Here is a 26280-nt window from a genome sequence, read left to right as displayed (position 1 = left end):
CACGACACGTCAGGTTGCCTCCGTGGAAAGCACCTTCGCAGCACAGTGATGTGGCTTTGCAGCCCACATCTTCAAGCACCGCGCCCTGACTGTGCATCCGCTTCATTTTCACACTTTCACCCCGCCACCCATATCGGTTTTATTACGTTTAAACATGGTCAGTGGCATAAACACGAGATTGGCTAAAATTGGGCGCATTTTCTGTAGGCTGCTCATTTTGAAATCGACGACGCCATGCCCAAGAAGAAGCTCGCAGCCTGGGACGAGTTTGACGAGGTCGAGTCCGACCCGTCGCTCAACCTCAAGATGAGCCGCATGGAGTGCAAGCACTGCAAGTCGTCCGTGTCCAAGTCGGTCAACCGCCTCCTCTCGCACCTGCGCTCGTGCCCCAAGTACACGGGCGAGCTGCCCGCGCCCGGCGACGACGAGGTCGACGCGGCGGACGAGGCCAAGCATGACCCGCTCGCGGCCGTGCGCCGGGCCATTGACCATACGCTTCTCAAGGTAGCATCATCCGCTTGTCGTCATGGCGCGAGGCTCATGATCACGTAGGCGGATGCGACGCCGGACGAGATTGCGACGCTTTGCAAGGAGGCGTACGAGCACAACTTTTGCTCCCGTGTGCGTCAACAGCATGTATGCGTCGTACGCGCGTGAGGTACGCATGAAAGAAGCTCCATATCGATGGCTCATGCCACGTTCTGCAGACGCTCGATGGCCTCGAGCGCCACCGCAAGCGCCAGCAGCCCCGCGTTAAGGTGTGCTGCGTCGTGGGCTTTCCCCTTGGTGCGAGTACGTCCGAGACCAAGGCGTTCGAGACGGACGACTGCATTCGCCACGGCGCTGAAGAAATCGACATGGTCATTGCCGTCGGCAAGCTCAAGGCCGGTGACCATGCCTACGTCTTGCGTGATATTTGGTACGATCCTCCTCTCTTTGTATCGTGCGACTGGTACTCATGTTTCCGGTGTAGCGCGGTCGTCTCGGTCTGCAAGCGCAACAACGTCCTCTCCAAGGTCATCTTGGAGACGGCGCTCTTGACCGAAGCCGAGATTGAGACGGCGAGCAAGCTCGCGATCGCGGCCGGCGCCGACTTTATCAAGACGTCGACGGGCTTCTCGACGCGTGGCGCGTCCGTGGTGGACGTTCGCCTCATGGCCTCGCTTGCGCATCCCCACGGCGTCCAGGTCAAGGCCAGTGGCGGCATTCGGTCGCTCGAAGACGCGGAGATCATGATGGAAGCCGGTGCGACGCGCCTTGGCACGAGCTCGGGCGTCAAGATGATCAAGGGATCGCCCAGCGGTACGTTCCTTTTATCATGGCGTCGGATGGCGTCTTACATTACCATGTCTAGCTGGCGCGCCGTCGTCGTACTAAGCTCTTTTTATAATCCAATTCTGTTCACATCCGTCATGTCGCACGCATTGTTGATGAACAAATGGAGAACTAGATGGGACAACTAGACTCAATTTCGATGGTGATGCGTCTGTCGTGCGAGGAGAGAGGCCTGTGCCTCGAAACTCTGATCCCATTGCCCTAGGTCGCACGAGCACTCCACAAAGCCACGTGCCAAGGTAGACCAGTCTAGGAACGATCACGCAAGAGTGATTACCCGTGCTCCAGCATAGCAAGCATATCGGGGGATGTGTGTGTGTTGCAGTAGACCGAGACGTCTAGCGGCCATTGGCAAGACGACGCCGATACCACGCGCTTCCTGTCAGCACTGGGAAGCGACGGCGCAACGACGGCATTGGTACATTCACATTTCGCATACTATAGTTTGCCGACCGATACCTCTGCGCGTTGTTGACTCTAGTCGACTCGGGAAGACTCACGACGACTTGGATGATCAATCCAAGTCGTCGTCGCTGTGGTCGTACTCGGGGTCCGCGGCTTTCGAGTCCCCCGGGCGTTTGCCGTGCATTTTGTGCTTGGATTTCGACTGCAGGAGCGTGTGGCTAAGTGACTGAGTGTTGCAACGTCGATCACACGAGAAGGATGTACCCGACAACGCCGATGCGCAGCTCAAAGTTCTTGATCTCGCCCTTGAGGGTCTGCAGCGCCGACTTGATTTGTACGAGCGGTGTTGTATCCGTCATCTTGCTACCCTTGCTGTCCATGTCCGTCTACGCAGCTCGTTGAGAAGACGTGCGTGACGCATCGCTGTCACCTTGGTCTCTCGCAGCTGCTCGGTGATCTCCGTGTGTTGGTTGGTCATGCCGTTGACCTTCTCGGTGCCTTCCTTGCAGCGCTCGCTCACCGCGAGGAGCCTCTCTTTCACTTGATGGTACTCTTGTCGCTACGCATTGCCGTCATACATCCGTATCGAACTCTCGACGACGGCCATATATACCAAGTGGTCAAACTGGTTGTTGATGTACTTTTCCTTGGCGTCCATGCGGCCAATGACTTCGGTCAGCTGCTTTGTGATCTCCTTGAGCTGCGCGGCCGTCGACGCGAGGTTCTCTTGGATCGTCTACGACGATTCGTATCCACGTCGTCCATAGAGAAGAAAAACGGACCGCATCGTGTTTCTTGGTTTGCTCAATGTGCGTGTGCCACTCCTTTCCGTCGTCCTCCTTGATCTTGGATTTGAGCTTGGGGCCGACGCGCTCGAGCTCTGTTTTCCACAGCAGCGGGTCCACCTGGCCGTTGTGTCAAGGGCCCGAGTCGCAACCGTTGAAAAACGACATACCGCCGCCAAGATGATTTGGTTGGTCGACGCTTCGAGCTCCGAGTCTTCGGTCTTGGCACGGATCAAATCCGTGTACAGCTCTTCCTCTTCCTCCACCACCACGTCGTCGTCGGCTTCGACCTCGAGGTTCTCGTCGACTTCGGCTTCTTCAGCGTACTCTTCCTTGGGGTACTTGGGTTTCGTCCAGCTAAAACCTTTGGCCGCGAGCGCCTTGTCGCAGATGAACTCGAGCGCCGAGCACACAGCCTCGCCGTAGCCTTGCTTGAGCTTGGCCGCGGGAAAGTCGAGCGGGAAGCCCATCATTTTCAGCGCAAGAATGAGCTTGTTGACGCTCGTGTTCGGGTCGTCGTACTTGTCAACGACAAAGTCTTGGTCGCAGATCTTCATCAGGAACACGACCAGCTCGAGGAACCCTTTGAACTGCCCGCCACTACATATACCCGCAGGAGGCTCAGGATCATAATGTAGTGTCATGCGTACCTCGTGCTCGTCGCCGCCAGGGCGTAATGCGTATCGGTGAGCGGGACAAAGTTCTTCTTCTTGGAGAGCTCCTTGTCGTAGCCGAGGATCCGAAGCTTCTCGAGGACATTGCCCATGATCGCGACCGCCGTATCCTAGCATGCATGAGGACACCGCGAGGAGGAAGACGCGTACATCGCGCGCCCGGGGCTCCTTGTTGCCCTCGTCCTTGTTGCCCGCGTCGACGTCGTCGCCCTCGTCCGCCATGCTCCTGTACTACTCGACTGCAGACCCAAATGTATGGGAAGGGTCGGTATATTCGCAACCGTCGGTTTCACGGCCGTTTTACCAACCGTTCGGCTACAAGCCGTTCGGCTCGATGGGTTTAACGGGGTGCAAAAGGCACAACAAGCAAGGTCATAAGGTCATCGCTGCATTCAACCGCGCTGATTGTTGATCTTTTCTATTCGGTTCAACGCTACGATCTTAGGAGACGAACTCTTTGGTCGTCGGTGGCTTTTCTTTGGCTTCGCGCTTGCGCTTGCGGGACGTTCGCGGCGTCTACCCTCGGTGTGAGTTGCTGCACAAGAAGACACATCGAGCATCTACCAGAGTCGGTGTCGTCGTCTCCGTAGTAACGACCGTCTCGTCGCCAAGCTCGGCGGATGCTTCAATGGCCGCGTAATGGCTGCACTCCTTGACAATAAAATAAATGAAAAGAAGGGTCAGGATCGATGTGCGTACCAAGAGGTGCAGGTCCAAGCTCTTCTTCATCGAGACAATGTAAATGTGTGCACAAGGACTTTGCCCTGGCACTGCGTTTTTAATGTTCTGCTTGAAGAATTGCTTGAAGGTCTTGGGCTCGTCGCCGCGGCAGACAATGCGTCCATCTAGTAGCGTCCGCATGTCGTCTTCTTAGAGATCGTGTGTTGTACCTTTGAGAGCCCCCATGGCGACAGGGGCCAAGAGACGCTCGCGCTTGTTCGAGTAGAGGTTGATGGCTTGGCGCTCGAGGTGCGGACACAAGCCTTGCTCTGGCAGCGAGCGAAGGATCTCAAGCCTCGCCAGCGTCGGAGCATCCACGATGTGGGGCTCGAGCGGGATCAGCGGCGGGCGACCCGCCTTGCGCCGCGGCGCGTCATCGTCGATGTCGGATTTGACGGATTCGGGCTTCCCAGTGCGAGATCGCGGCTTGCTTTGAGAAGGCGCTGCGGCGCCTGCTTTTCGAGGTGTCACCTTTGTTCTCGCCGCCCTCGACCGTGTCTCGGTGCTCCGGGTGGTCTCTGCGAGTGCAGCCGCCCGAGACAGGCGACTCGGCTCGCTGCTAGCCGACGACGACCGAGCACTTCGTGGCCTTGTGGGTGCAGGCGCGGTGGATTCAATCTTGACGTGTGCGACTGTTGCTGCTTTCGGTCGTGCTTTGGGCTTGGACGATGTCGTCGCCTTGGGCGTCGCTGGTTTCTGGCTCGTTGACTTTGATGTCGATGGGCGTTGGGCGCTCGGCGGTGTGCGAACACATCGCTTGAGCTGCTCCTCGGACTGACGCAAGACCGCCGCATGGTCCAACGGGGTTGGCACTAGGACGGGCGGTGCGGGCGTGGGCCACGGAGGTAGTGTCGGAGGCGGCAGGCCCATCCGCTTCATGGCCGCTTGGATCTCGTTCGCTGCCGCCGAATACACTGCTGCATCGCTGACGGTGCGAAGCAACGTGACGAGGTCCTGGACAAAGGACACGTCGTCCTTGTAGCTCGCCTCGCGCAGGCGGATGCGGATCTCCCGGAGCTTCCAGAGGTAGACGCTTGACAGAGATGATGCGCATGCGCGCTGGGCGCTCGCGAGGATGAAGCCGTACGTGGCAGCGGCGTCATGCATCCCGCGTCGCTGCTGCTGCTGCTGACCTCGCCGACTGGGCTGTACGGCAAACGGAAATCGAAAATCGATCAATGTCGATACCTGATTGGTCAAAAATGTGCAACGCACCTCGGATTGGTCAAAATACGAAACTCTCACTGGCAACCACATCAACGCGACCCACATTGATGCGGTCGGCGGTTGTAGCGCGCCTCCATCGGCGTCAAACCCCGTTAGGAGGCTAGGAGGTTAGGAATCAGTCAATACAAGTCCCACGCAACACAGCGAAGCATAGTCCCACGCGACACAGCGAAGCACCATGTCGAGGGATCTTGAGGCGACCCCTCAACCGCCGGTATCCTGACTGTTGTACGAGCCATGGTTGTCATCCTCATCATCATGCACAACGGCAACCTCATCATCATGCACAACGGCAAACAAGACATTCACAGCGGTACACAAGACATGAGCGTTAGCTCAACGAAGCACTCGAAGCTAGCTGACCCGTGCGTAGCAGTTGAGGTCTCCAGAAAATCGCAATGAAGGCGAGGCTGCAGTCGACGTGACGCAGATGGGCTTTCGACACAACGAAAAGGGACGGCTAGCTAATAGTCGACCCTATTAGTACTGCTCGGTATGTCGGTAATTCAACGATGAGATCTTACTTTCCATCACAAGTCGACTATAAAGGCATGATCGGTGCAGCCTTTCTTTCAAGGTCCACGACGTCTCTCGCCCTGGCCAAGCTGCTTTGACAAGCGTCGGTCGGGCGATATAAAACGGACACAACCCGAGACACGCTATGTGCACCTACACGTCGCTCAACTTCAAGAATGCCACCGCCACAGCTCCGCCACACATCGCCAGGAGCTCGGCACCAAGTACACTAGTGATACATGTACGCTGCAAAGTCATCGAGATCCTTGTCAATACTTATAAGCTGGCACGTTGTACTAGCTTTCACTCTTACAAACCAACGAGGACGAGGTCGACTCGAGTTGGTTGACCCAGCACGAAGATGATGGCTGGCGACCATCCTACATGCAGCTGTCGCGAAGATGTTGCATCGACATGGGTCGCTCGGAATCGAGCATGCTGCATGTCCTGGTGCCTCTACATACTAGCAGATGCGAAGACCCGTATGTACACGAGGTCGTCCACGCTGGCGTCGCCTCGTCGAGCAACTCGCCCGAGCGCGCGAGAAAAGACAAGCAGCTGCGACAAAAAAGGCCCAGGTCGGAACGTTCGCCACAAGATCCCATCGCATTGATTGGCCAAAAACCGTTCGTGGCCGGACCCCGGGGCACAGACGCTGTCAACACAACAGCGTCATTCGTCCAATTGACCTACCCACCATGTTTGCCTCGGTCGTCCGGTCCCAGACCCGCGCCCGTACGCCGATGCTGCGGCGATGCCCATGGCCTCATGACCTTGTAGTTGCCAAGCGCTCGTCCTTTGTCCGCACCCTCGCCACGCGCTCGGCCCGCTCCAACGGTACAATGCGATCAACATGGGGCAAGATGCGATCGTCTACCTTCTAGTCGCGCTTAAGTTTGATGGCCGCAAGGCGGTCGTGCGCCTCTCGGGCATGGCGATGCTTGGCATGGCCATGTCGCTCTCCCACAACGGTACGGCGGCTCTTGGTTGCTGTCGCTCATGATGATGATACTATGGATTCAGCTGTGCTCTGCCAAGCTGCCGACGGCAAGGTACTACGCGAAATGCGATGCATCAAAATGCTCATGCACGAGACGCTAGGAGGGCGATGCCAAGGGCAGCGTGAGCAAGGACGACGACCCCGTCAGCCGCCTCATTGATCAGTTTGGCGCCAAAATCGGCGAGGTTTCGTTTGGTGGCTTCCTCGGCTTTTGCTCGGGCGCGGCCGTGAAGCAAATCGGCAAGGCCACCGCCGTCAGCATTGGCATCATCTTTGTCATGGCTCAGGTACCGAATGTGACGCAATATTGAGCGATGGAGACTCAAGGAAACGACAGGTTGCGGCCCACAAGGGGTACATCAACATCAACTGGGGCAAGGTTGAGAAGGACGCGATCGCCGCCGTCGATCCTGATGGGGATGGCAAGATCACGCAGAAGGACTTCAAGATTTGGTGGAAGCGCTTCCTCGAGTTTGCGCAGTACAACTTTCCGTCGTCGAGCGGCTTTGCCGCTGGCTTTGCCGCCGGCGTGTACATGTAAACCGCTCGGTATCTGTTAAAAGTACCAACGCGGTCGTTTACCAGCCTCACATCAGTTGCTTCATCGCGTCTACATATTAGCTATCTGCACCCGGCTTCCTGAAATGTGACTTATGAAGACGATGTCCCAGGGGCTTCTTCGATGGACAAGGCCGAAGACGAGGATGGCGTGGCAGCCTGGGGTGGCCGTGTGCGATCCGGATACCCAGCGGCTCCTCACCGAGAAACCTGCGACAGCGCAGCGAACTAATCGCACCCAACTCTGCGGCTATTTCCGCCCAACGATTGGAAAGAACGGACTCTCGCTAGCTGCTGCACAAATACCTGTGCTCACTTGGTAGCGTACCATTGCACCGTGATGCATTGGCATGAAACCATACCATGCACCGAGCCCTTGATGACTCGACCGACGGCTACAGCGGGTGATGAACCGTTGTCGTCCAAGTCAAGTTGCGTGCGACTATCCTATCTTGGGCGTTGCAACGGCCCTCCGGATACGCGCCGTCGTCATCACGCGCAATGGAATTCCATACAAACTCGCAGTCAGTTTTGGTTTTGCACATGCTGCGAGCAAACTCCCGCCCGAGGCCGGCCGGTGGCGGGCAGCGGACAAGGCAGACCCAGGCCTCGACGTGGACTCGAGCCGCCACGCCAAGCCGCTCTGCGCGCCCCGGCCCCGTCGCGTGACCTCGCCCGAGCTCATCTTCCGAGACTCGTCCCTCGACCGGTAATTGTCCAAGCGCTTTCTGTGGCCCATGACCACGCATGCAATGGCGTAGGTGCGAGAAGGAAGAGCTCTGCGCCCACCAAGACGAGTTTGAAGCGCTTTTAGGCGACCGCGCCAAGTGGCACTTTCGCTCGATCGTGCAGCGGCCGGACGTCGAGCTCACGAGCCCGCCAACGCGAGCCGGCAATCCCGTGATCCTCGACTCCAAGTTTCACGCGTTCGCGTCGCCGCCAGCCGCAGCCTTCTTCTCGCGCCCAAAGAAGGCCAAGCTGAGCCCCGCCGACGGGCTAAGCATGTCGTGTTGAGCCCATGCACCTTCTTCTCGTCGTCGTCGTCTTCGTATTGCACCAGAAAAGCCACAGACAACCACCACCACCACTTGTAAACCCACGTTCTTGTACAGACATGCATCAATCAATAGAGCAGCTAGCTACCCGACTGTGTATGCAGTCTTGTCCATCTACTCGTGTCGCCTCGCAGAACGAAATGCAGCAGCAATAGTAGAGCCTGGCGTCTTACTTGGACCCGAAACTTCGCCAAAGTCCACAGATAGCATGGCACGTTGTGTCTGGGAACCTGAAACGGAAGAGACACCAAACGACGGAGGCTAGGTTCCAGTCGTCCCGCCCTCCCCATACATGCCCATCCGAGGTCCGGAACAGATATATACATAGTTCGTTAGTCATTAGTTTAGTCGACGACCGACTGCGCGATGTCCGTGTGGGCCGCTACATGACATGGTTGCATGGGATGTAGCAACACGTGCACTTAAGCACGTGCGACCCCGGCAGGCGTGGGTTCGCCTGGCAGGGTCCATTGCCACACGGGCGTCGTCGTCGTCGTCGTCTTAGTCGCGGTCGTAGGCGAGGATTGGCGAGAGCCATTTTTCCGTCAACTCGACCGACTGCTTCTTCCGGGCCGCGTACGCTTCGACTTGATCCTTGGCGATCTTGCCGACCGCAAAGTACTGCGACGCCGGGTGCGCAAAGCAGAGCGCACTCACCGACGACGCCGGCATCATCACAAAGTTCTCCGAGAGATGCAACCCGAGCGCCTCGGCGTTCAGAAGGTTCCACATCGTGCGCTTCTCCGTGTGGTCGGGCTGGCTCGGGTACCCGGGTGCGGGGCGGATGCCGTCGTACTTGACCTTGAGCAGATCTTCTTGCGCGAGCTCTTCGTGCTGCGCGTAGCCCCAGAGCCGGACGCGCATGTCGCGGTGGATGTACTCGGCGAACGCCTCCACGAGCCGGTCACCGATCGCTTGGGCCATGATCTTGGAGTAGTCGTCGTGCTTGGCCTCGTACTGGACGCCGAGCTCCTCGACGCCAAAACAGCCGACCGCAAACATGCCGACGTGGTCTTCCAAGCCAAGCTCGGCCGGCGACACGAAATCGGCCAGCGACAAGTACGGCTCGTCCGTCTCCTTCTCGGCTTGCTGGCGGAGCATGTGGAACGTGGCGACGACCTTTGTGGGCTGCTTGGGGTCGTAGAGGACGACGTCTTCGCCGACGCGGTGCGCCTTGTAGATGCCAATCACGCCGCGCACGGAGAGCGACTTGGCCTTGAGGATCTCTTTAAGCATCTTTTGCGCGTCGTCAAAGAGCTTCTTGGCTTCAGCACCGACGTTCTCGTCGTCAAAAATCTTGGGGTAGCCGCGGTTCGGGTACCGGCCTCGGAGCTCCCACGTCTGGAAGAACGGGTTCCAGTCGATGAACGGGAGCAGGTCGTGAAGGTCGACGTTCTCGACCACGTGGTTCCCAAGAAAGTGGCTGTGCCCGTGCGGCGGCGAGGTCGCAAAGTCTATCTGCAGCCCTCGCTCCCGGATCCGGTCGTACGGCACCATCTTGACGTCGTCGAGGGACGCGTAGTAGTCTTCGCGCATCTCTTCGTACTCTTCGAGGATCTCTTCGACAAACTCGGCCTTCTCGTCTTCCTTGAGGAGGTTGCCGACGACGACGACCGATCGCGACGCATCGAGCACATGGATGACCGGGTGGTCGATCGTCGCATACTGCGGCGCGATCTTGACGGCCGCGTGCATCTTGGAGGTCGTCGCGCCGCCAATCATGAGCGGCTGCGTCATGCCGGCCTTGGCCATTTCCTTGGCCACAAACACCATCTCGTCGAGCGACGGCGTGATGAGGCCCGAGAGGCCAATGATGTCGACCTTGTGCTCTCTGGCGAGCCGCAGAATCTCCTCGCACGGCACCATGACGCCGGCGTCGATGATCTTGTAGTTGTTGCAACCAAGGACGACACCGACGATGTTCTTGCCAATGTCGTGCACATCGCCTTTGACCGTCGCCATGAGCACCTTGCCCGCGTACATCGAGTCGTCGTCTTCCACTTCGCTGACGATGCCGTTGGCCTTGTCGGCCGCTTGCTTGGCCGCCTTCTCGGCTTCCATGTACGGCAGCAGGTACGCCACCGCCTTCTTCATGACGCGCGCACTCTTGATGACTTGCGGCAGAAACATCTTGCCCGCGCCAAAGAGGTCGCCGACCACGTTCATGCCGTCCATGAGCGGACCTTCGATCACGTGCAGCGGCCGCGCGCAGAGCAGCCGCATCTCTTCGACGTCCGCGTCGATGTAGTCCGAGATACCTTTGACAAGCGCGTGCGTGAGGCGCTCGTTCACGGGCTTGGTGCGCCACTCCTGCTGCGAGACAACCGCGCCCGTCCCGCCCTTCTTGGCGGCCTCAGCCTTCTCGCGCTCGATGACCGATCGGTCCAGGAGCTTCTCGGTGGCCTCGGGGTTCCGGTTCAAGACCACGTCTTCGACGATTTGCAAGAGGTCGGCGGGAATGTCATCGTAGATCTGGAGCATGCCAGCGTTGACAATGCCCATGTCCATGCCGGCCTGGACCGCATGGTACAGAAACACACTGTGCATGGCCTCGCGGATGACGTTGACGCCGCGGAAGCCGAACGAGAGGTTCGAGACGCCGCCGCTGATCTTGCAGTACGGGTTCTGTGCCTTGATGACGCGGCACGCGTTGATAAAGTCCACGCCGTAGTTGTTGTGCTCGTCCATGCCGGTCGCGATCGTGAGAATGTTCGGGTCAAAGATAATGTCTTCGGGTGGAAACAAGACGTGCGGGCCGACGAGGATGTCGTACGACCGCTTGCAGATGCGGACTTTCTCGGCCTCGGTCGCGGCTTGGCCATACTCGTCGAACGCCATGACGACGACCGCCGCGCCGTAGCTCTTGACGATCTTGGCGTGCCGGATGAACTCTGCCTCGCCGACCTTGAGCGAAATCGAGTTGACGATGCACTTGCCTTGGACGCACTTGAGCCCGGCCTCGACGACGTGAAACTTGGACGAGTCGATCATGAACGGGACCTTGGACACGTCTGGCTCGGTCACCGCAATCTTGAGGAAGCGCTCCATGGCCGCGACGCCGTCCAGCATGCCGTCATCCACGTTCACGTCGACGACCATCGCGCCTTCTTCGACCTGCGCGCGCGCGACCTCCATGGCCGTGCTGTAGTCGCCCTTCAAGATGAGCTTCTTGAACCGGATCGAGCCCGAGATGTTGCAGCGCTCGCCGACGTTAAGGAACGCGAACCGCTCTTTCGTGACGACCATGTCTTCGAGCCCCGAGAGCCACATGAAGGGCGCCTTGGGCGACGGCGTGGGCCGCGGCGGGTGCTTGGCGGCGGCGGCGGCGATCGCAGCGATGTGCTTGGGCGTCGTGCCGCAGCAGCCGCCAATCATGTTGAGGAGGCCCTCTTCGCAAAACTCGCCGCAGTACTCGGCCATGAGCACCGGGTCGTCGTCGTAGCCGCCCATGGCGTTCGGCAGACCCGCGTTCGCGTACACGGAGACGAAGCACTCGGCGACGTTGGCGAGGCGCCGCAAGAACGGCTTCATCTGGTTGGCGCCGAGCGCGCAGTTGAGACCGATGCAGAACGGCTTCGAGTGACGGAGACTCACGTAGAAGGCTTCGGTCGTCTGCCCCGACAGCGTACGCCCGCTCATGTCGACGATCGTGCCGGAAATGAAGAGCGGGATGCGCGTCTGCTTGTCGGTCTGGTACTTGTCGACGGCGAAGACCGCGGCCTTGGCGTTCAGCGTGTCAAAGATCGTCTCGACGAGGAGGATGTCGCTGCCGCCGTCCATCAAGCCTTCAATCTGTTCGTAGTACGCTTGGACGAGCTCGTCAAAGGTGACGTTGCGAAAGCCCGGGTCCTCGACATTGGGCGAGATCGAGAGCGTTCGGTTCGTGGGGCCGATCGAGCCGGCGACGAAGCGGGGCAAAAGCGGGTTTTTGGCCGTGAGCTCGTCGCACGCCTCGCGCGCCAACGCCGCGCTCTCGAAGTTGATCTCGTACACGATGTCTTCCATGTGGTAGTCGGCCTGCGCAATCGTCGTGCCCGAAAACGTGTTGGTGCCAATGAGCTGCGCACCGCCAATCTCCATGTACTCGGTGTGGATGTCCTTGATGATCTGGCGCTGCGTGAGCGAGAGGAGGTCGTTGTTGCCCTTCACGAGGTGCGGCCAGTCCTTGAAGCGCTCGCCGCGGTACTCTTCCTCGGAAAACTTGTGCTTTTGGATCATCGTGCCCATGCCACCGTCAAAGATGAGGATGCGCGTCGACATGAGCGCGGTCAGGTACTCAAAGAGGTCGGTCTGGCCGCGCACGTACGGCGCCGCCAGGATCTCGGCGTGGGTTCGCGCCATGCTGCTAGCTACTCGACTGGGTACGTGGGAGGCGCAGGCGCGAGGCAGGAACGTGCCTCCACCAAGTTTGGTTGGATGCAAAAGCCACTCTGGCGTGGCAGAAAGGCTGGCTTCGAAGATTCCATGCGAGGCGCCGCCACGTATTTAATTGCGATATTTTTATCTTCTCTTGGATTTATTATGGTGCGAAATAAGAAGCACATTGAAGGCGGTATTTTTAGACTTCTCACAAGCGTCGCGACACAGATATTACACTTGCGCAATGCCACATATTGAGACGGGATAGATAAAAGAAAAGCATATGAGAGAAACATGAGAAAAAACGGTGCGTGATTGCGTCATGCCCTCGTGGCGGCCGCTCAGAGGCTGGCACGATGGCGCTCTCCTGGCCACAAGATGCAAGCCGACGCATGGCAGGAGACGCAGAGGGAAGCATGGAAGGCCATGCTCGCGATACCGAGGTAGACTATGCTAGGTACAAGCTCCACACACCTGTATACAGGACGCGGCACGAGGAGCAGATGCGTGGTGCATCGACCGTCGTCCATCCCATGACACCCAGCTGGCAGCAAGCAGCATGATGTCGAACTGGCTTCTGATGATCGACACGTGAGAATGCTGCCTGCAAGCACTCACTAACGCGGCGCCCAAGCTCGACGCCAATGCTCCAGTGTGTGACGGGTTTTGCTCGTGGGTTGTGGCACCAGTGGTGGCTTGCTTGGATACGCTGCGAACGGCAAGCTCGTGGGGAGCGGTAATAGAGTGGGACACTCTCGGTGTTGAAGCTCGCGATCCAGGACCATCGACACGACGTTGAAGGGTCGTGGCGTGTGCCAGTGCAGTTGGCTACATGCGCGGAAGCACACGCCACGTTTATGTAAGGGCGTCTCTATGCGGTCGTCGTCGCCTGGTTCACGGCAATGTGGTACTCGAGGAGCTGCTCGGGCGTGACGGGGCCGGGCGATCCGGTCATGAGCTCGTTCCCGGTCGTCGACTTGGGGAACGCAATCACATCTCGCAAGCTACGTGGTTGCGTGAGCGATGCATCTCCAAACGACCAAGTACCTCGACGCGCCGCAGAGGATCGCGACCAAGCGATCGAGGCCCAAGGCAATGCCACCGTGGGGCGGGGCACCGTGGCCAAGCGCGTTCAAGAGATGCTCAAAGCTCTTCTTCTGCACCTCGGGCAAGTTGAGCACCTGCTGCAAGACGGCGTTCTGGAGGTCCACCGAGTGCAGTCGGATCGAGCCACCGCCGAGCTCCCAGCCGTTGCAGACCAAGTCAAAGTGCTGCGCCTTGATGTTGAGGAGCGCGGTTTGCATCGCTTCGTCTTCCCACGCGTTCTGGCCCGTTGAGAGGAGCGCTTGCAGTGTTGGGAGGTGCGCGGCCTGGGGCGCCGTGAACGGATGGTGCGTCGCCGAGAGCCCGTTGCCGCCTTCGTCGAGCTCAAACATGGGAAAGTCCACGACCCAGAGATGGTGGTAGTTGAACGGGTCGAGTTCCTTTTGGAGAAAGCCCTTGGCGTACAGCATCTGCGCACACTGGATGCGCATGCGCCCGAGGAGCGTGCACACCGATGCATACGAGCCCGACGCAATGAGGAGCACGTCGCCCGCGTCGACCTCCAACTGCATGTTGAGCGCCGCGAGCTGGTCGTTGGACAGCTTCTTGGCCAGCGACGACTTCCACGCTTGACCCTACTCCGATTTGTCGCGGGTTTCCACGGTGCCTCATCCTACCTCGTCGACCTTGACAACAAACGCGCCCTTGCCATCGACGGAGAGGCGCTTCGAGAGCGCTTCGAGCTCGCCAATGTCCTTGCGCGAGAAGCCGTGCAGACCGAGCTGCTTGGCGTTGATGGCGCGCACGACGGGCGCGTCGCCGACGACGTCCTTGGGCATGTGCGCGAGGATGTCGCGCATCTCGAGGCCGTAGCGCGTGTCGGGCTTATCGACGCCAAAGCGATCCATGGCCTCGTCAAAGCTCATGATCGGGAATGGCGTGGACATGTCGATCGAGGCGTTGGCGCCGTGCCAGATCTGCTTGACCATGCCCTAGACACGACGACGCACCGATCGCTTTCATGCGCATGTGAAGATGTACTTCGATCATGCCCATGATGTCGTGCTGGTTGACAAACGACATTTCGAGATCGATCTGCGTAAACTCGGGCTGGCGATCCGCGCGACCGCCTTCGTCGCGGTAGCAGCGTGCGAGCTGAAAGTACCGGTCCAGGCCGCCGACCATGAGCAGCTGTGACTCGTCTCGTGCCAGGCGTTCGGAGGAGTAGGCATATTACCTGCTTGTACTGCTGCGGGCTCTGCGTGAGCGCATAAAACTGGTTCTTGGTGCGCGTGGGCACGAGGAACTCGCGGGCGCCTTCGGGCGTGCTCTTAAAGAGCGTCGGCGTCTCAATCTCAAGAAAACCGTTGTCGCACAAGTAGTTGCGCGCTGGATGACATGTCATTTCGTATGGCGGCATGGCTTCACGACGGTACCTGTCATGGCGACCTTGGAGCGAACGGCGAGATTTTGCTGCAGCGAGGCGCGACGCAGGTCCAGATACCGGTGACGCAGCCGCGTCTCTTCCGTCGCAACGTCCGAGCCCGTGCTCACCTGGTCGCATGAGAAATGCAATCTCGCAAGCATCGACATGTATGAATGGTACCTGCATGGGCAGTTGCGCGCACGTGTTGAGCGTCTCGACGCTGTCAACGACGACCTCGATCGCACCCGTGGCCATGTTGGCGTTGCGCATGGTATCGGGGCGCTCGCGCACGGCGCCGGTGACGCGGATCACCGACTCGGGCTTGAGCTGGTTCGCGGCCTCGACGCGCTCGTCCGAGAACACGAGCTGCGTCGTGCCATGGCGATCGCGAAGCGACACAAACGTGAGCGGTCCGAACGCGCGCACCGCGTCGACCCAACCGGAGAGCTTGATGCTGCTGCCGACGTCGCCTTCGCGCAGGCCGCCGCACGTGTGCGTGCGAAAGTCCTGCGTCGCAAGGGTCGCGTCGCTGGACGAGGCCATCGATCGCGACCAAGCAGTGGCGGCGCGCGGCCATAGACGCCGGCCTGCCGGAGCTACGACGAGAAGACGGCCATGAGCTTGATGCGGATGATCATGGGCGAAGCACCGTGAAAAAGCCGCTGCATTTTCAATTTTGACGCGAAATCCACCAGACGAATATCCGGATGATCTACGGATACACTGGATTGCCACCTCGCGACAAGTTCTTGCGGGCGTCCGAGCCGCGACAAAGGCCACGCAGAGCGCAGAGGCAGGTGCTAACAGCGCCAACCAGCTAGCGCGCTTGGCTATAGCCCGCGCAAGCGGGGCGAAGACAGTGTCTCAACCCATCTTATTGATCATCTGATTGCTGTTGCTGGTATACTGATCGAGTGCGGAACCTTGCTCCGCGATCTGTGTGCCAGGCTTTCTCCTTCTTCGCCGGCGTCCGATAAGGCTATCGGGCAGTGTACTACTACCAAGAGCCCTTGATAGTACCGTGGCACGGCCTGCGTTGCAGACCCAAGCGTCCTGGTCGAAAGCAAAGACTGTGGGCTCGCGCGTCTCGTCCTGTCATGATTGTGTCCTGCGTGCTAGTTCCTTTGGCTTGCCTCGTTGCGTCGTGCATCTTTCATACATCAATCCGAATGGTTGATAGAACGCGAGTGCTTTGACCGCGCGACGCGTTCATCCTGCAGCACCCCACGTCGGCTGCGAGCGATGCCATGATACTGTTCTCTTCAAACTGTAGCAACGTGCCATCGTGTCGACTCGAGGCTTGCCAAAAAACATTTACAGTTAATGGCGCAGCGACGAGGCTCGTGGTTGCAGCCAAGACGAGCGCGGTGGCTTACTGGCCCACCACTGTCGAGCGGCATCCTCGTCGCGTGTTGTGCATGCAGATGCCATTTGCCGACATGGCTATGCATCGTATCCAAAGAAGCGCCGATGGATCTAGGTAGAATGTAGCCAAGAGGTACTATGGCTCTGCTGCTTGGCAAGCGTCATGTCAATGGCTTCGGATGGTCGTCAATCTCGTCTGCATCAAGATAATCAAAGACACCCTGGACGCATGGACCGTGCTAGCCTGTGCAAAAAACCGACGTGAAAAGGAGGCCAACGATTGTTTCGACAACCTTCTCGCAACCGACCTGGTTCAACCTGTGCAGCACCATCAACTGGAGGAGCCCTCCACCACTCGACTCTCGCTGGCAGGGCCGTGCAGGCGACCCCAACTAGAAGCCTCCTCTTCAACCAGTCGGTAGACAACGTTCATTCGAACTTGGCAAGTCGCAGGTAGCAAGTAGCAGCAGCAACATGAAGCGTCTTCGCGTATTGCTTCTCATCACGCATGCAGACATCGTATGTGAAGTCGAGCCCCTTTCGCCGGCGCGAGCGGATTTTGAAAAACGGGCGGGTCCGGATAAACTACAATTATCCGGTGGCGTGACGCTGGTCGTTGATTGGTCGTCTGCGGCTTGGTGGCAAATGACTGGTGTGCAAAAGTATTGGTCGTCGTGGTTTGGGCTCTGGGGCTGATTGGCCTACTCCATAACTCACCCTTCTGAGCTCAAGTCGCATCACAATGGCCAAGGAAAACACGAAGAAGACGAAGACGGTCGTTGCCGACGTCATCTCGCGTGACTACACGATCAACCTCCACAAGCGTCTCCATGGCGCGTATCCTTTTTGACGCTCTCTAACCTGCATGTCTTTTCCAAAGCTCCTCTCTGTAGCTCCCACCTTGGAGACTTCCTTAACGAGCACTTAGTACCTTCAAGAAGAAGGCCCCCAAGGCCGTCCGTGAAATCAAGGCGTTCGCCCAGAAGGCCATGAAGACGTCGGATGTCCGCATCGACGCCAAGTTGAACAAGTTCATCTGGTCGCAGGGTGTCCGCAACATCCCGTACCGCGTCCGCGTCCGTCTCTCGCGCAAGCGCAACGACGACGAGAACGCCAAGGAGAAGCTCTACACGCTCGTCCAGCACGTCCAGGTCGCCACGTACAAGGGCACGGTCACCGAAAACGTCGAAGAGTAAGCGATGGATCTAGTTTTAGATCAGGGTGAGGGGTCACGGGCCGAGTTTGAAAAGGTCATGTGCCCACACGGGCCGTGGCTGGACCATGTAATACGACGCCATTGATTCCACTACGTTCTATGATGTCTCCTCCTTGTACTGAGCCAACCCGCGCGTCGTCGGATGGGCAATCGAGGAGTACTTTCGGGCCGTCGAGCTCATACCGCTGCTATGCGTAATGAAACGGCGTGTCATGGAGGCTTACGCAAGCTTGTGTATGCTAGAGTCTGCGAGGAGGAACAAGGATGAGCAGAAACGAACCTTGGGCCACCATCGCTGCCAGGACTCGGAGGCGACGAGGAAACAAACCGCATCGAGATTGCGACGAGTATCAAGCGCCAGGGCCAAGCGGACGGTGTGAAGACTGTGTCAAGCATCGAGACGCGCGTGGAGGTGTCGTTCTCGGGCTCTGCGATGAGCGGTGCGAAAGCAATGAAGTCGCATGGCATTCAGCATGAGGCTGCCTCGCTCGCAGGGTTGTTTGCGTCGGCAAAGCGTGCGCAATCTTTGAGATGTGGCAGTGAGAAAGTTCGTGGGGAGCACCTTCACGTGCGTCCACTGGGCTGCAATGACACTATGCGCGCTTGGCGCCTCGTGGATGCGCTGCGCTTATGCGAGTTATGCGAGGGACCGTGCTGCAGCTAGCTCGTCAAGGCAATATCCCAAAGGATAGACGATCCTTGCAGTGCTGTTGTGGGCCACTTGGCGGTGGTTTCGTCGCGTCATTGGCTTGCAAGCCCGCGCCATGCGATACAAGGAAGCAAAGACCGACGCAGATCGAAGCCGCAGCGCCGCGTTCGGTGTGGTTCGGAACCTGCGCCACAAGCTGGCACGACGAGCCAAGTAAAAACACCCAACTTTCCTGTGGCTCGACGGACACCATCACGTTTTTGCTCAGGAATGGCCGAGGCGGATGCGGTGCATGCATTGCTGTGGTGCTACCTAGTGGCCATGGGCACCCTTGTGCAAGGCGTCAATACCGACAGGCGAGGCCTTGCCTGTCCTTGCGCCTGGCGCCAACCTGCAAGCAGCGTCGCGTTGGGTGCGTTTAGTCGACTGGCGGCGCTGGACGACTCGGCCAATCACTATTTTTATTCCCACAACTTGGATTGGATACAACAAGCAAGGTACTTAAATTCAAGTTGCAGTTGGACCACCCCCCCTCGTGTTTTGTTGGTGACCAGAGCCCTTATTCCAGAAGATTCATCGTACCGCGCATCATGTTTGGCTTTGGCGGACGCAAGGAGACCCCGGCCAACGCTGCTGCCCCTGCCCCTGCGGCTCCTGCTCAGGCCTCGAGCGGCGGTAGCAACAACGGCTACTCGTTCGACCCGTCGGGCCTCGAGCGCGCGGCCAAGGCGGCCCGCGACCTTGAGAAGTCCAAGTACGCCAAGGAAGCCTTCAACTTGGCCAAGGAGACCGAGACGACCAAGCAGATGGAGTACCAGGCCAAGGTCAAGGAGAACGAAGCACTTACGAAGGCGTACGAAGTGCAGCGCATTCAGAAGGAAGGCGAGGAGTCGCGCAAGAACATGGAAGCGCAGACCGAACACAACCAGCGCCGCGCGCAGTACCAGGACCAGCTCAAGCGCAAGCAGTGGGCTGACCAGGCGGCGGCGCAGAAGCTCTTCAAGGAGCAGGAGATGAAGAAGCAGGAAGAGATGCTCGCGCGCCAGGAAGCCTCGCGCCGCAAGACGCTCGAGTACGAAGCCGAGCTCCGCACCAAGACGGAGATGGCCAAGGTGGCGGCTGAAGTGGAAGGTCGCATCAAGCAGGAACGCTTGAACCACGATCTGCATCTCGAGGAAGCGCGCGTCCGCGCCAAGGAGTACCGCGAGACGGTCATGGAAGGCATCAAGCTCGCCTCCGACACGGTCGGGTCGGGTGTCATGGCCTTCTTGGGCGACTCGGAGAAGCTCTCTGCCACCGTCATGTCGCTCTCGCTCCTTGCGCTTGGTGTGTACACGGCCAAGGTCTCGACGAGCGTCACGGGCCGCTACATTGAAGCCCGCCTCGGCAAGCCGAGCCTTGTCCGTGAGACGTCGCGCCGATCGGCACTCCAGGTTGCGACCAACCCGATCCCGTCGGTGAAGCGCCTCCTTCGCATGGGCGCGCCCTCGGACGCCCTTGAAGGCGTCGTCCTCGAGCCCAAGCTCGACGAACGCCTTCGCTCGGTCGCGGTCTCGACGTTCAACACGAAGAAGAACCGTGCGCCGTTCCGTCATTTGCTGCTGCACGGCCCGCCCGGTACGGGTAAGACGCTCTTTGCCAAGGCGCTCGCGCGCCACTCGGGCCTCGAGTACGCGATCCTCACGGGCGGTGACGTGGCGCCGCTCGGCCGCGAAGGCGTCACGGAGATCCACAAGCTCTTTGACTGGGCGTCGCACTCGAACCGCGGCCTCCTCCTCTTCGTCGATGAAGCCGACGCGTTCCTCCAGAAGCGCTCGAACGCCGGTACGCTCCCTTCAAGCTCGTCGTGTATTCATGGAGGACTTATTCCTTTTCTTATAGTCATGAGTGAAGACATGCGCAACGCGCTCAACGCGTTCTTGTACCGGACGGGTGAAGCCAGCGACAAGTTTATGATTGTGTTTGCGTCCAACCAGCCCGAACAGTTTGACTGGGCGATCAACGATCGTATCGACGAGATGGTCGAGTTCCAGCTCCCGGGCCTCGACGAGCGCGTCCGCATGCTCCAGCAGTACGTTGACAAGTACCTCCTCAAGTCCAACTCCAAGGCCAAGCAAATCGTGGTCAAGGACATTGAGTACGACGACTTCGTGTCGGTCGCGTCGCGTATCGAGGGCTTCTCGGGTCGTGAGATCTCGAAGCTCGTCATTGCGTTCCAAGCCGCGGCGTACGGCAGCGCGTCGTCCGAGTTCAACAAGGTGCTCATGGAAGAAGTCCTCGAGCACCACATGGTCGCGCACCGGCAAAAGGAGGCGTGGAAGGAGTACGAAATCGCGCACCAAGCGACGCTCGCCAAGCTCAAGGACGACGAATAGGCATGACATAGAGCCCAGAGATGATGATAGGTATTGTGAGGATTTTAGAGTAGAACAAACGAACACGATCCGTTTTTGTACTTGAGACTGCTGGCTGCCGAGGTAACTAGTGAGGGCAACAACGATAAGCTGCGTAGCATGGAGGTCGATGCTGCTATGGCCTCAACAACGATAAACGATCTTCGGACGTGCCTGCCAAGATCTAGTACTGGTGTTTACCAAGGTCATTTCTATGCCCTTAAAGCCTCCGGAGGGATGACCTCGCTGGCACATACCTCTGGCATTCGAAGCGACAGAGTCCAAGACAGTCGAGCATGGAGTTGGTGACGCGTCGTGAGCGCAAGGCGTCGACCAATCCGAAGCGCAAGGATATCTCTCAGCCAATGCGCTGCCAAAGATGCTTCGCGCCAACTCGGATGCTGTCTGTGATTGGACAAAAAGACGTCGGTCGTTGCCGTGCGATCTTTCGACTGTGCAGCGTGCGGGTTCGCCTCGCTCGACATCCTTCTTTAGCTCCGTGAGCAGCGAGATGCGTGCTAAAGTATTTTACCAGCGACGGCGCTGCGACCTCGGCCTTGCCACGTCGAGTCCCATCGTTCGCTACCGTCCACCGAGGCGCTGGCTGGTTCGCTGGCTGTGACAAGCGGACTGTTTCTGGAAGGCCGGATACGCATCCGGATAAGAAGCGCACCGACTTTTGGAAGCGCACCTCACCACGTTGATCAGCGCCTTGGCCCATGGCCGATACAGTCCGCACAACGAAGGCATTGCGCGGCAATTTGAAGCAGCTTGTTCTGGACCATGTTGGTCTTCATGCGAGGTCTCTTGTCCGCGCGCTCGTACCGGTACGCTTCTGCGGTCGACGTGCGTTTCTTCTTCATTGAAAAGCGCACCTAAAAGCAGGTGCGTCTTGTGGTAAAGATCTCTGCACTCTCGGGGCCTCTCTCATACCTGGTGCGATGTATACAAAAAGCAAGTGAGAGTGAGCGTGTTGGGAGAGAGTGCCTTTGCATACAAATACCAAGAGGATAGGGGTCGCTCTCCGTCTGGGAGGAGGCAGGCCGAAAAGACTTGGTGGTTCGTACGCGTGACTTCTTCACAGTCGAGAAATCAGTCAGCGCCATGCAACGCCCACGGGAGACCGCCATAAGAACTACAAGAAGGGTATCGACACGGATGAGACCCGTCGCCGCCGGGAAGAGACCACGGTCATGATCCGCAAGACGAAGAAGGACGAGCAGGTCAACCAGCGCCGTCGCATGGTCATGGGCGCGACGACGGCCGAAGAGACGGCCTTTTCGGGGACCCCGGGTGCCCAGGCCTACGTACGAGATCAGCTCCATGCGATGTGGATCACTCATGCATGTTGTGTGTACGTAGCTCCAGCAGCTGCCCGAGATGGTCGAGCAGGTGCATTCATCGGACGTCGAGGTGCAACTCGCGGCCGTCACCAAGTTCCGCAAGCTTCTCTCGATCGGTACGTACAACGCGAACGATGTGCCAATCGATATTGGTGCTTATGGCATGCATTAGAAAACAACCCGCCGATCCAAGAGGTCATCAACATGAACGTCGTCCCGCTCTTTACGTCGTTCTTGAGCTACGAGCAGTACCCGAAGCTCCAGTTTGAAGCGGCGTGGGCGCTCACGAACATTGCGTCGGGCACGTCAGAGCACACGCGCATTGTCATTGAGAACGGCGCGGTCGAGCGCTTTGTCCGCCTCCTCATGTCGCCCAACGACGAAGTGCGCGAGCAGGCGGTGTGGGCCCTCGGCAACATCTCGGGCGACTCGCCGACGTGCCGCGACCTCGTGTTGCAGTCGGGCGCGCTCATGCCGCTCATCCAGCAGCTCACGGAGAACGCCAAGCAGAGCATGCTCCGCAACGCGACGTGGACGTTGAGCAACTTTTGCCGTGGCAAGCCGCAGCCCCACTTTGAGTTTGTCAAGCCCGCGCTCCCGAGCCTCGCGCAGCTCATCTACTCGCAGGACGAGGACGTGCTTACGGACGCGTGCTGGGCGCTCTCGTACCTCTCGGACGGCGAGAACCACAAGATCCAAGCTGTCTTGGAAGCCAACGTCGTGCCGCGACTGATTGAGCTCCTTTTGCACCCCAACACGTCGGTGCAGACGCCGGCCCTGCGCACGATTGGCAACATTGTCACGGGCGACGACTTGCAGACGGACCTCGTGATCCGCTCGGGCGCCCTTGTGCGCATCCTCCCGCTCCTCAACTCTGCGAAGAAGGGCATCCGCAAGGAAGCGTGCTGGACCATTAGTAACATCACGGCCGGCAGCAAGGAACAGATCCAGGCGATCATCGACTCGCAGGTCGTGCCACCGCTCATGAACTTGTTGGCGAACGGCGAGTTTGAGGTCCGCAAAGAAGCTGCGTGGGCCGTCTCGAACGCAACGTCGGGCGGTACCCCCGACCAGCTCGCCTACCTCGTCCAGCAAGGTACTGCCGCATCCGTTCCAAAAGTGGATGCTAATATGTGGCATGACTAGGCTGCATCCCGCCGCTTGTGGCGCTGCTCGATGTCACGGACAGCAAGATCATTTGCGTCTGCTTGGACGCGCTGGAGAACATTTTGCGTGTCGGCCAGTCGCACGCCGAGCAAAACGGCGAAGCGGACAACCCAATGGCGCTCGCGATCGAAGAGCAGGATGGCGTCACCAAGATCCAGAACCTGCAGTACCACCACGAGAACGGTAGACGAAAATCCTTATATTATGACGAGTCTCATCTGGCGCCTTAGACATTTACGAAAAGGCGCTCTCGATCATTGAGACGTACTTTGGCGGTGTCGACGAAGAGGAGGACGTTGAGACTGCTCCTGCAGCCAACGCCAACCAATTCACGTTCGGCTCGGGCGGCTCGGGCACCGTCTTCAACTTTCAGCAGCAGCAGTAAGGTGCGCTGGCTGCTCCTGCGCCAGCGACCGACCGAGGATGTGTCCATTCGCTGCCCTAACCTCCATAAACCAGATATCTATACCTTGAAACCCTTTTGTCTCGCGGTCGCTTCGTTGTCTCGTCGCTGGCAATCGTAATAACCGGTACTCCGCCTGGCGAATCGTAACCGCCAGAGGCGCAGGGATGCACGCGTGGGCAGGCAAACCGGCCAAGCCGCTCGAGCTGTCGCTACCAGCGCTGACGCAGCCCGTGCTGGGCAACCGGCATGGATCGCCTTTGAAGCTTGACCCGGTCGTGCCCACGACACCGAGTCCGGCGCGCATGGTCGCCAAAGCCCCGCCAAAGCCAGCGACGCTGCTGCCCGGGCTGCTTGGGCGCAACCGGCGCGTCCTCGTACGCCCGCTCTTTGAAGACCGAAAGGAGCTCCATGCCGAGCTGGCGCGGGAGATGCTCAAGACGCGCGAGTTCGAGCTCGAGTCGCCGCCGTCAGGGTCGTCGCCCATCGTCGAGGACTCGCTGTGGCAGCGCAGTCAAGATATCTTCCGGGACCGCGTCCTGCATACGCCGGTCGCGCCCCGACGACATGAGGTCGAGTTGCCCCACGTCGCTAAACCCGAGCCACTCATGGAGCCGCGAAAGCTCTCGACCTCCGAGTCGTGCCGGCCGCCGAGCCCCGTGCGTCCAACAACAGCAACAGCAACACCCAAGCCCGAGACGCCTCGGGCCGCCGTGCCATCGCCGACGCCGCGCCTGCTCAACTGGCGCGTCGACGCAAGCTACATGGTCTTTATGGTCCAAGAAGCCACCCTCTCGTCGTCCCCCCAGCGGCCGAACCTCCTCGCCTTGTCCGAGGCCGCGCCGCCACTGCGCCGGCCTTTCCAGAAAACCCTCTTTGAGAAGACGATGGCGCTGCCAGTTCTCGACAGCGCGACGAACCACGGGACGCGCGAAGCGTTGGTGCGCGTCTCACTCCTCTCGACGGGCGCGGCGCTCATCTCAGCCGGCAGCGCCAGCTTGACGCTGCGGCCACCGCCAGCCTTTGAGCCCCACGCGCCGTTTTCACCCAATTGGACGCAAGCAGTCGTGACGCACTTGGCGTGGGCAGCCCCCGAGACGCTCACGCTCGTCGACGAGTCGCCACTGGAGCCGCTCCTCGCTTGTGCGGTCGCCACGTCATCAGCGGAGGCCCCGCGCCAGGTCGTGGAGACATCGCTCGTCGAGAAGCACCACTCGATCCAGCTTTGCGTCGATCCCCCGAAAGCAAATCCCCCCAAAGCAGCGTCTTCTTGGACCGCATCGATCTGCAGCGGATCCTTCTACACACGCGACAGCTGCACATTTCAACGACCGACACCACGTTGCTGCTGGACGACGTCGTCTGGCTGCGGTCGCTCGTGACCGACATGCCCTTTGTGCACTTGCTCGTGCAGCAGGCGGCGCTCGCCGACGCCGCCGCCATCGCGCCAACCTCGTCTCTTGAGAGCCCAAGTCGCGCCGTGTCTCGACGGCCGACGACGGTCGAGTCGTCGAGCTCTCCTCGGCACCACGACCGGACACTGCGCGTGCCAGCCGACGTCGAGCCGCTCTCGCCCCAAGTGCAAATCGTCCGCGCGCTGTCGCAGCACTTGGCCGACGTCGCGCTCCAAAACACAACGCTGTGGCTCCAAAAGCAAGAGGCTGCGTTCCTCTATGCCAACTCGTACATCAAGCCGGCCATGCCGCCGCGGACACGGGCGAGCGCGCGGGCGTCCATTGTAGCCCCGGCGCTCGATAGCAAGGTCGAGACGCTCTTAGCATCGTACCAGCAAACCGAGATCGAGGTACAGCGTGTCTGATGATGACACTATCGGCTTCCACAACGTAGCGGCGCGCGATCCTCTTGTGGATCGACGAGCTCGTGCTGCACTTTCTACACTACGAGTGCCGCGTCGAGCTCCAGTTTGCCAAGGTGTCGGGCGGCTACAACGACTACCTCGCGACGCGGATCCAGTCCATGTACCGCATGGCGCGGCAGCGACAGAAGTATGCCATGCACCAGCGCGTGCGGCACTCGGCGGTGCGATCGCCGACGACGACGAGGAGGAAGACATAGTATGTTGGGTCTGTAGGCCAAGCTCATCCAGACGCTGCAGCGCGGCGTGACGGCGAGGAAGCGCTACGTGGAGCGCAAGCTCGAGCGAGAGCGGTACATCTACTTTGGGTTTCGCCATTGGGTGCACCTCGAGGACCCGGTTGCGACGTGGGCGGCGCAAGCGGCCCTGCGCGAGCACCGGCGCGTCTCGTTTCTTCTCACGCTCCTGCGCGACGACGCGGCTAATGTGCGCAGCGTGCTCAACCAGTACGGTGTCGTCGTCGGGTGCCCCACAGACATGGGCGACCGCGTTCTCGGCCGGCTCCAGCACGGGACGCTGTCCCTACCGCACGTACACACGGCGATCGTCGCGGAGCTGCGGGCACTCGGCGACGACACGTACGGCCACCCGACATCGCGCGCATCGGTCACGCCCCGTCACGTGCTCAAGAACTTTCCGTCGCTGCACAAGTCGAACTTGGTTCAAATTGCGCGCGAGAAGGAGCAGCGGCGCGTCGCTGGGAGGCAAGCCGCGCATCTCCTCGCGCATGCCTTTCGAGACATGCGGCGGCACGAGCCGCTCGA

At 59.5% G+C, this 26280-nt stretch overlaps 12 protein-coding genes across 12 annotated transcripts; 7 read left to right on the top strand and 5 right to left on the bottom strand.

Moving 5' to 3' along the window:
- The first annotated feature begins 119 nt into the window (after window positions 1-119).
- Window positions 120-1413, top strand: SPRG_02546 (hypothetical protein). The gene is made up of 6 exons (XM_012341117.1): window positions 120-157; window positions 208-504; window positions 553-658; window positions 708-919; window positions 974-1302; window positions 1355-1413. The coding sequence occupies exons 2-6, from the start codon at window positions 455-457 to the stop codon at window positions 1375-1377; spliced, it is 720 nt and encodes a 239-aa protein (XP_012196507.1). The 5' UTR covers window positions 120-157; window positions 208-454; the 3' UTR covers window positions 1378-1413.
- A 320-nt stretch (window positions 1414-1733) lies between these two features.
- Window positions 1734-3442, bottom strand: SPRG_02545 (hypothetical protein). The gene is made up of 8 exons (XM_012341116.1): window positions 3350-3442; window positions 3176-3309; window positions 2696-3125; window positions 2523-2645; window positions 2354-2476; window positions 2171-2299; window positions 2005-2126; window positions 1734-1958 (listed from the first exon to the last, which is right to left on the bottom strand). Exons 1-8 carry the CDS (start codon window positions 3419-3421, stop codon window positions 1850-1852), a joined length of 1242 nt encoding a protein of 413 aa, XP_012196506.1. The 5' UTR covers window positions 3422-3442; the 3' UTR covers window positions 1734-1849.
- Window positions 3443-3570: 128 nt separating this feature from the next.
- Window positions 3571-5082, bottom strand: SPRG_02544 (hypothetical protein). The gene is made up of 4 exons (XM_012341115.1): window positions 4090-5082; window positions 3899-4044; window positions 3764-3850; window positions 3571-3715 (listed from the first exon to the last, which is right to left on the bottom strand). The coding sequence occupies exons 1-4, from the start codon at window positions 5024-5026 to the stop codon at window positions 3641-3643; spliced, it is 1245 nt and encodes a 414-aa protein (XP_012196505.1). The 5' UTR covers window positions 5027-5082; the 3' UTR covers window positions 3571-3640.
- A 1257-nt stretch (window positions 5083-6339) lies between these two features.
- Window positions 6340-7313, top strand: SPRG_02543 (hypothetical protein). The gene is made up of 6 exons (XM_012341114.1): window positions 6340-6397; window positions 6443-6499; window positions 6547-6633; window positions 6686-6714; window positions 6764-6949; window positions 7000-7313. The coding sequence occupies exons 1-6, from the start codon at window positions 6361-6363 to the stop codon at window positions 7201-7203; spliced, it is 600 nt and encodes a 199-aa protein (XP_012196504.1). The 5' UTR covers window positions 6340-6360; the 3' UTR covers window positions 7204-7313.
- A 395-nt stretch (window positions 7314-7708) lies between these two features.
- SPRG_19429 (hypothetical protein) lies at window positions 7709-8234 on the top strand (the record flags this gene model as incomplete). Its single annotated transcript, XM_012341273.1, has 2 exons — window positions 7709-7929; window positions 7982-8234. Coding segments are annotated over 2 exons (474 nt in total), but the record flags the coding sequence as incomplete, so codon positions are not given.
- Window positions 8235-8389: 155 nt separating this feature from the next.
- Window positions 8390-8615, bottom strand: SPRG_02542 (hypothetical protein; the record flags this gene model as incomplete). Its single annotated transcript, XM_012341113.1, has 2 exons — window positions 8390-8536; window positions 8568-8615. The coding sequence occupies 2 exons, from the start codon at window positions 8613-8615 to the stop codon at window positions 8390-8392; spliced, it is 195 nt and encodes a 64-aa protein (XP_012196503.1).
- A 161-nt stretch (window positions 8616-8776) lies between these two features.
- Window positions 8777-12616, bottom strand: SPRG_02541 (methionine synthase; the record flags this gene model as incomplete). Its single annotated transcript, XM_012341112.1, has 1 exon — window positions 8777-12616. One exon carries the CDS (start codon window positions 12614-12616, stop codon window positions 8777-8779), a length of 3840 nt encoding a protein of 1279 aa, XP_012196502.1.
- Window positions 12617-13482: 866 nt separating this feature from the next.
- On the bottom strand, window positions 13483-15701 carry SPRG_02540 (aspartyl-tRNA synthetase). Its single transcript, XM_012341111.1, has 7 exons — window positions 15285-15701; window positions 15115-15232; window positions 14916-15067; window positions 14720-14869; window positions 14356-14670; window positions 13682-14313; window positions 13483-13638 (listed from the first exon to the last, which is right to left on the bottom strand). Exons 1-7 carry the CDS (start codon window positions 15645-15647, stop codon window positions 13506-13508), a joined length of 1863 nt encoding a protein of 620 aa, XP_012196501.1. The 5' UTR covers window positions 15648-15701; the 3' UTR covers window positions 13483-13505.
- Window positions 15702-17133: 1432 nt separating this feature from the next.
- SPRG_02539 (60S ribosomal protein L31) lies at window positions 17134-17765 on the top strand. Its single transcript, XM_012341110.1, has 2 exons — window positions 17134-17306; window positions 17398-17765. Exons 1-2 carry the CDS (start codon window positions 17212-17214, stop codon window positions 17663-17665), a joined length of 363 nt encoding a protein of 120 aa, XP_012196500.1. The 5' UTR covers window positions 17134-17211; the 3' UTR covers window positions 17666-17765.
- A 1133-nt stretch (window positions 17766-18898) lies between these two features.
- On the top strand, window positions 18899-20804 carry SPRG_02538 (hypothetical protein). The gene is made up of 2 exons (XM_012341109.1): window positions 18899-20158; window positions 20216-20804. Exons 1-2 carry the CDS (start codon window positions 18925-18927, stop codon window positions 20707-20709), a joined length of 1728 nt encoding a protein of 575 aa, XP_012196499.1. The 5' UTR covers window positions 18899-18924; the 3' UTR covers window positions 20710-20804.
- Window positions 20805-21695: 891 nt separating this feature from the next.
- Window positions 21696-23705, top strand: SPRG_02537 (importin subunit alpha-1b). The gene is made up of 5 exons (XM_012341108.1): window positions 21696-22034; window positions 22090-22186; window positions 22243-23166; window positions 23217-23420; window positions 23468-23705. The coding sequence occupies exons 1-5, from the start codon at window positions 21921-21923 to the stop codon at window positions 23620-23622; spliced, it is 1494 nt and encodes a 497-aa protein (XP_012196498.1). The 5' UTR covers window positions 21696-21920; the 3' UTR covers window positions 23623-23705.
- Window positions 23706-25339: 1634 nt separating this feature from the next.
- On the top strand, window positions 25340-25716 carry SPRG_19428 (hypothetical protein; the record flags this gene model as incomplete). Its single annotated transcript, XM_012341272.1, has 2 exons — window positions 25340-25444; window positions 25489-25716. The coding sequence occupies 2 exons, from the start codon at window positions 25340-25342 to the stop codon at window positions 25714-25716; spliced, it is 333 nt and encodes a 110-aa protein (XP_012196662.1).
- Between the last annotated feature and the right edge of the window lie 564 nt (window positions 25717-26280).

Source organism: Saprolegnia parasitica (assembly GCF_000151545.1).
Source record: "Saprolegnia parasitica CBS 223.65 unplaced genomic scaffold supercont2.6, whole genome shotgun sequence".
In the NCBI taxonomy this organism is placed as follows: Eukaryota; Oomycota; class Saprolegniomycetes; order Saprolegniales; family Saprolegniaceae; genus Saprolegnia; species Saprolegnia parasitica.
This window is presented reverse-complemented; position numbering and strand designations above follow the sequence as displayed.

What these genes read in the sequence shown, in the direction of transcription:
- SPRG_02546 (XM_012341117.1), top strand. Translation starts at nt 455, where the DNA reads ATGACCCGCTCGCGGCCGTGCGCCGGGCCATTGACCATACGCTTCTCA. An exon ending in ATGCGTCGTACGCGCGTGAG is followed by an intron (nt 659 to 707) that starts GTACGCATGAAA and finishes CACGTTCTGCAG; the next exon opens with ACGCTCGATGGCCTCGAGCG. An exon ending in TACGTCTTGCGTGATATTTG is followed by an intron (nt 920 to 973) that starts GTACGATCCTCC and finishes TTTCCGGTGTAG; the next exon opens with CGCGGTCGTCTCGGTCTGCA.
- SPRG_02545 (XM_012341116.1), bottom strand. Translation starts at nt 3,421, where the DNA reads ATGGCGGACGAGGGCGACGACGTCGACGCGGGCAACAAGGACGAGGGC. An exon ending in ACAACCAGTTTGACCACTTG is followed by an intron (nt 2,300 to 2,353) that starts GTATATATGGCC and finishes GGCAATGCGTAG; the next exon opens with CGACAAGAGTACCATCAAGT. An exon ending in CTGCGCATCGGCGTTGTCGG is followed by an intron (nt 1,959 to 2,004) that starts GTACATCCTTCT and finishes TCAGTCACTTAG; the next exon opens with CCACACGCTCCTGCAGTCGA.
- SPRG_02544 (XM_012341115.1), bottom strand. Translation starts at nt 5,026, where the DNA reads ATGCATGACGCCGCTGCCACGTACGGCTTCATCCTCGCGAGCGCCCAG. An exon ending in CGCCATGGGGGCTCTCAAAG is followed by an intron (nt 4,045 to 4,089) that starts GTACAACACACG and finishes GGACGCTACTAG; the next exon opens with ATGGACGCATTGTCTGCCGC. An exon ending in AGACGACGACACCGACTCTG is followed by an intron (nt 3,716 to 3,763) that starts GTAGATGCTCGA and finishes CACCGAGGGTAG; the next exon opens with ACGCCGCGAACGTCCCGCAA.
- SPRG_02543 (XM_012341114.1), top strand. Translation starts at nt 6,361, where the DNA reads ATGTTTGCCTCGGTCGTCCGGTCCCAGACCCGCGCCC. An exon ending in CCGGTCCCAGACCCGCGCCC is followed by an intron (nt 6,398 to 6,442) that starts GTACGCCGATGC and finishes ATGACCTTGTAG; the next exon opens with TTGCCAAGCGCTCGTCCTTT. An exon ending in GCCAAGCTGCCGACGGCAAG is followed by an intron (nt 6,715 to 6,763) that starts GTACTACGCGAA and finishes ACGAGACGCTAG; the next exon opens with GAGGGCGATGCCAAGGGCAG.
- SPRG_02540 (XM_012341111.1), bottom strand. Translation starts at nt 15,647, where the DNA reads ATGGCCTCGTCCAGCGACGCGACCCTTGCGACGCAGGACTTTCGCACG. An exon ending in GCCCGCAGCAGTACAAGCAG is followed by an intron (nt 14,870 to 14,915) that starts GTAATATGCCTA and finishes GACGAGTCACAG; the next exon opens with CTGCTCATGGTCGGCGGCCT. An exon ending in ATCCTCTGCGGCGCGTCGAG is followed by an intron (nt 13,639 to 13,681) that starts GTACTTGGTCGT and finishes GCAACCACGTAG; the next exon opens with CTTGCGAGATGTGATTGCGT.
- SPRG_02539 (XM_012341110.1), top strand. Translation starts at nt 17,212, where the DNA reads ATGGCCAAGGAAAACACGAAGAAGACGAAGACGGTCGTTGCCGACGTC. An exon ending in CACAAGCGTCTCCATGGCGC is followed by an intron (nt 17,307 to 17,397) that starts GTATCCTTTTTG and finishes ACGAGCACTTAG; the next exon opens with TACCTTCAAGAAGAAGGCCC.
- SPRG_02538 (XM_012341109.1), top strand. Translation starts at nt 18,925, where the DNA reads ATGTTTGGCTTTGGCGGACGCAAGGAGACCCCGGCCAACGCTGCTGCC. An exon ending in CCAGAAGCGCTCGAACGCCG is followed by an intron (nt 20,159 to 20,215) that starts GTACGCTCCCTT and finishes CTTTTCTTATAG; the next exon opens with TCATGAGTGAAGACATGCGC.
- SPRG_02537 (XM_012341108.1), top strand. Translation starts at nt 21,921, where the DNA reads ATGATCCGCAAGACGAAGAAGGACGAGCAGGTCAACCAGCGCCGTCGC. An exon ending in CCCCGGGTGCCCAGGCCTAC is followed by an intron (nt 22,035 to 22,089) that starts GTACGAGATCAG and finishes GTGTGTACGTAG; the next exon opens with CTCCAGCAGCTGCCCGAGAT. An exon ending in CCGCAAGCTTCTCTCGATCG is followed by an intron (nt 22,187 to 22,242) that starts GTACGTACAACG and finishes GGCATGCATTAG; the next exon opens with AAAACAACCCGCCGATCCAA.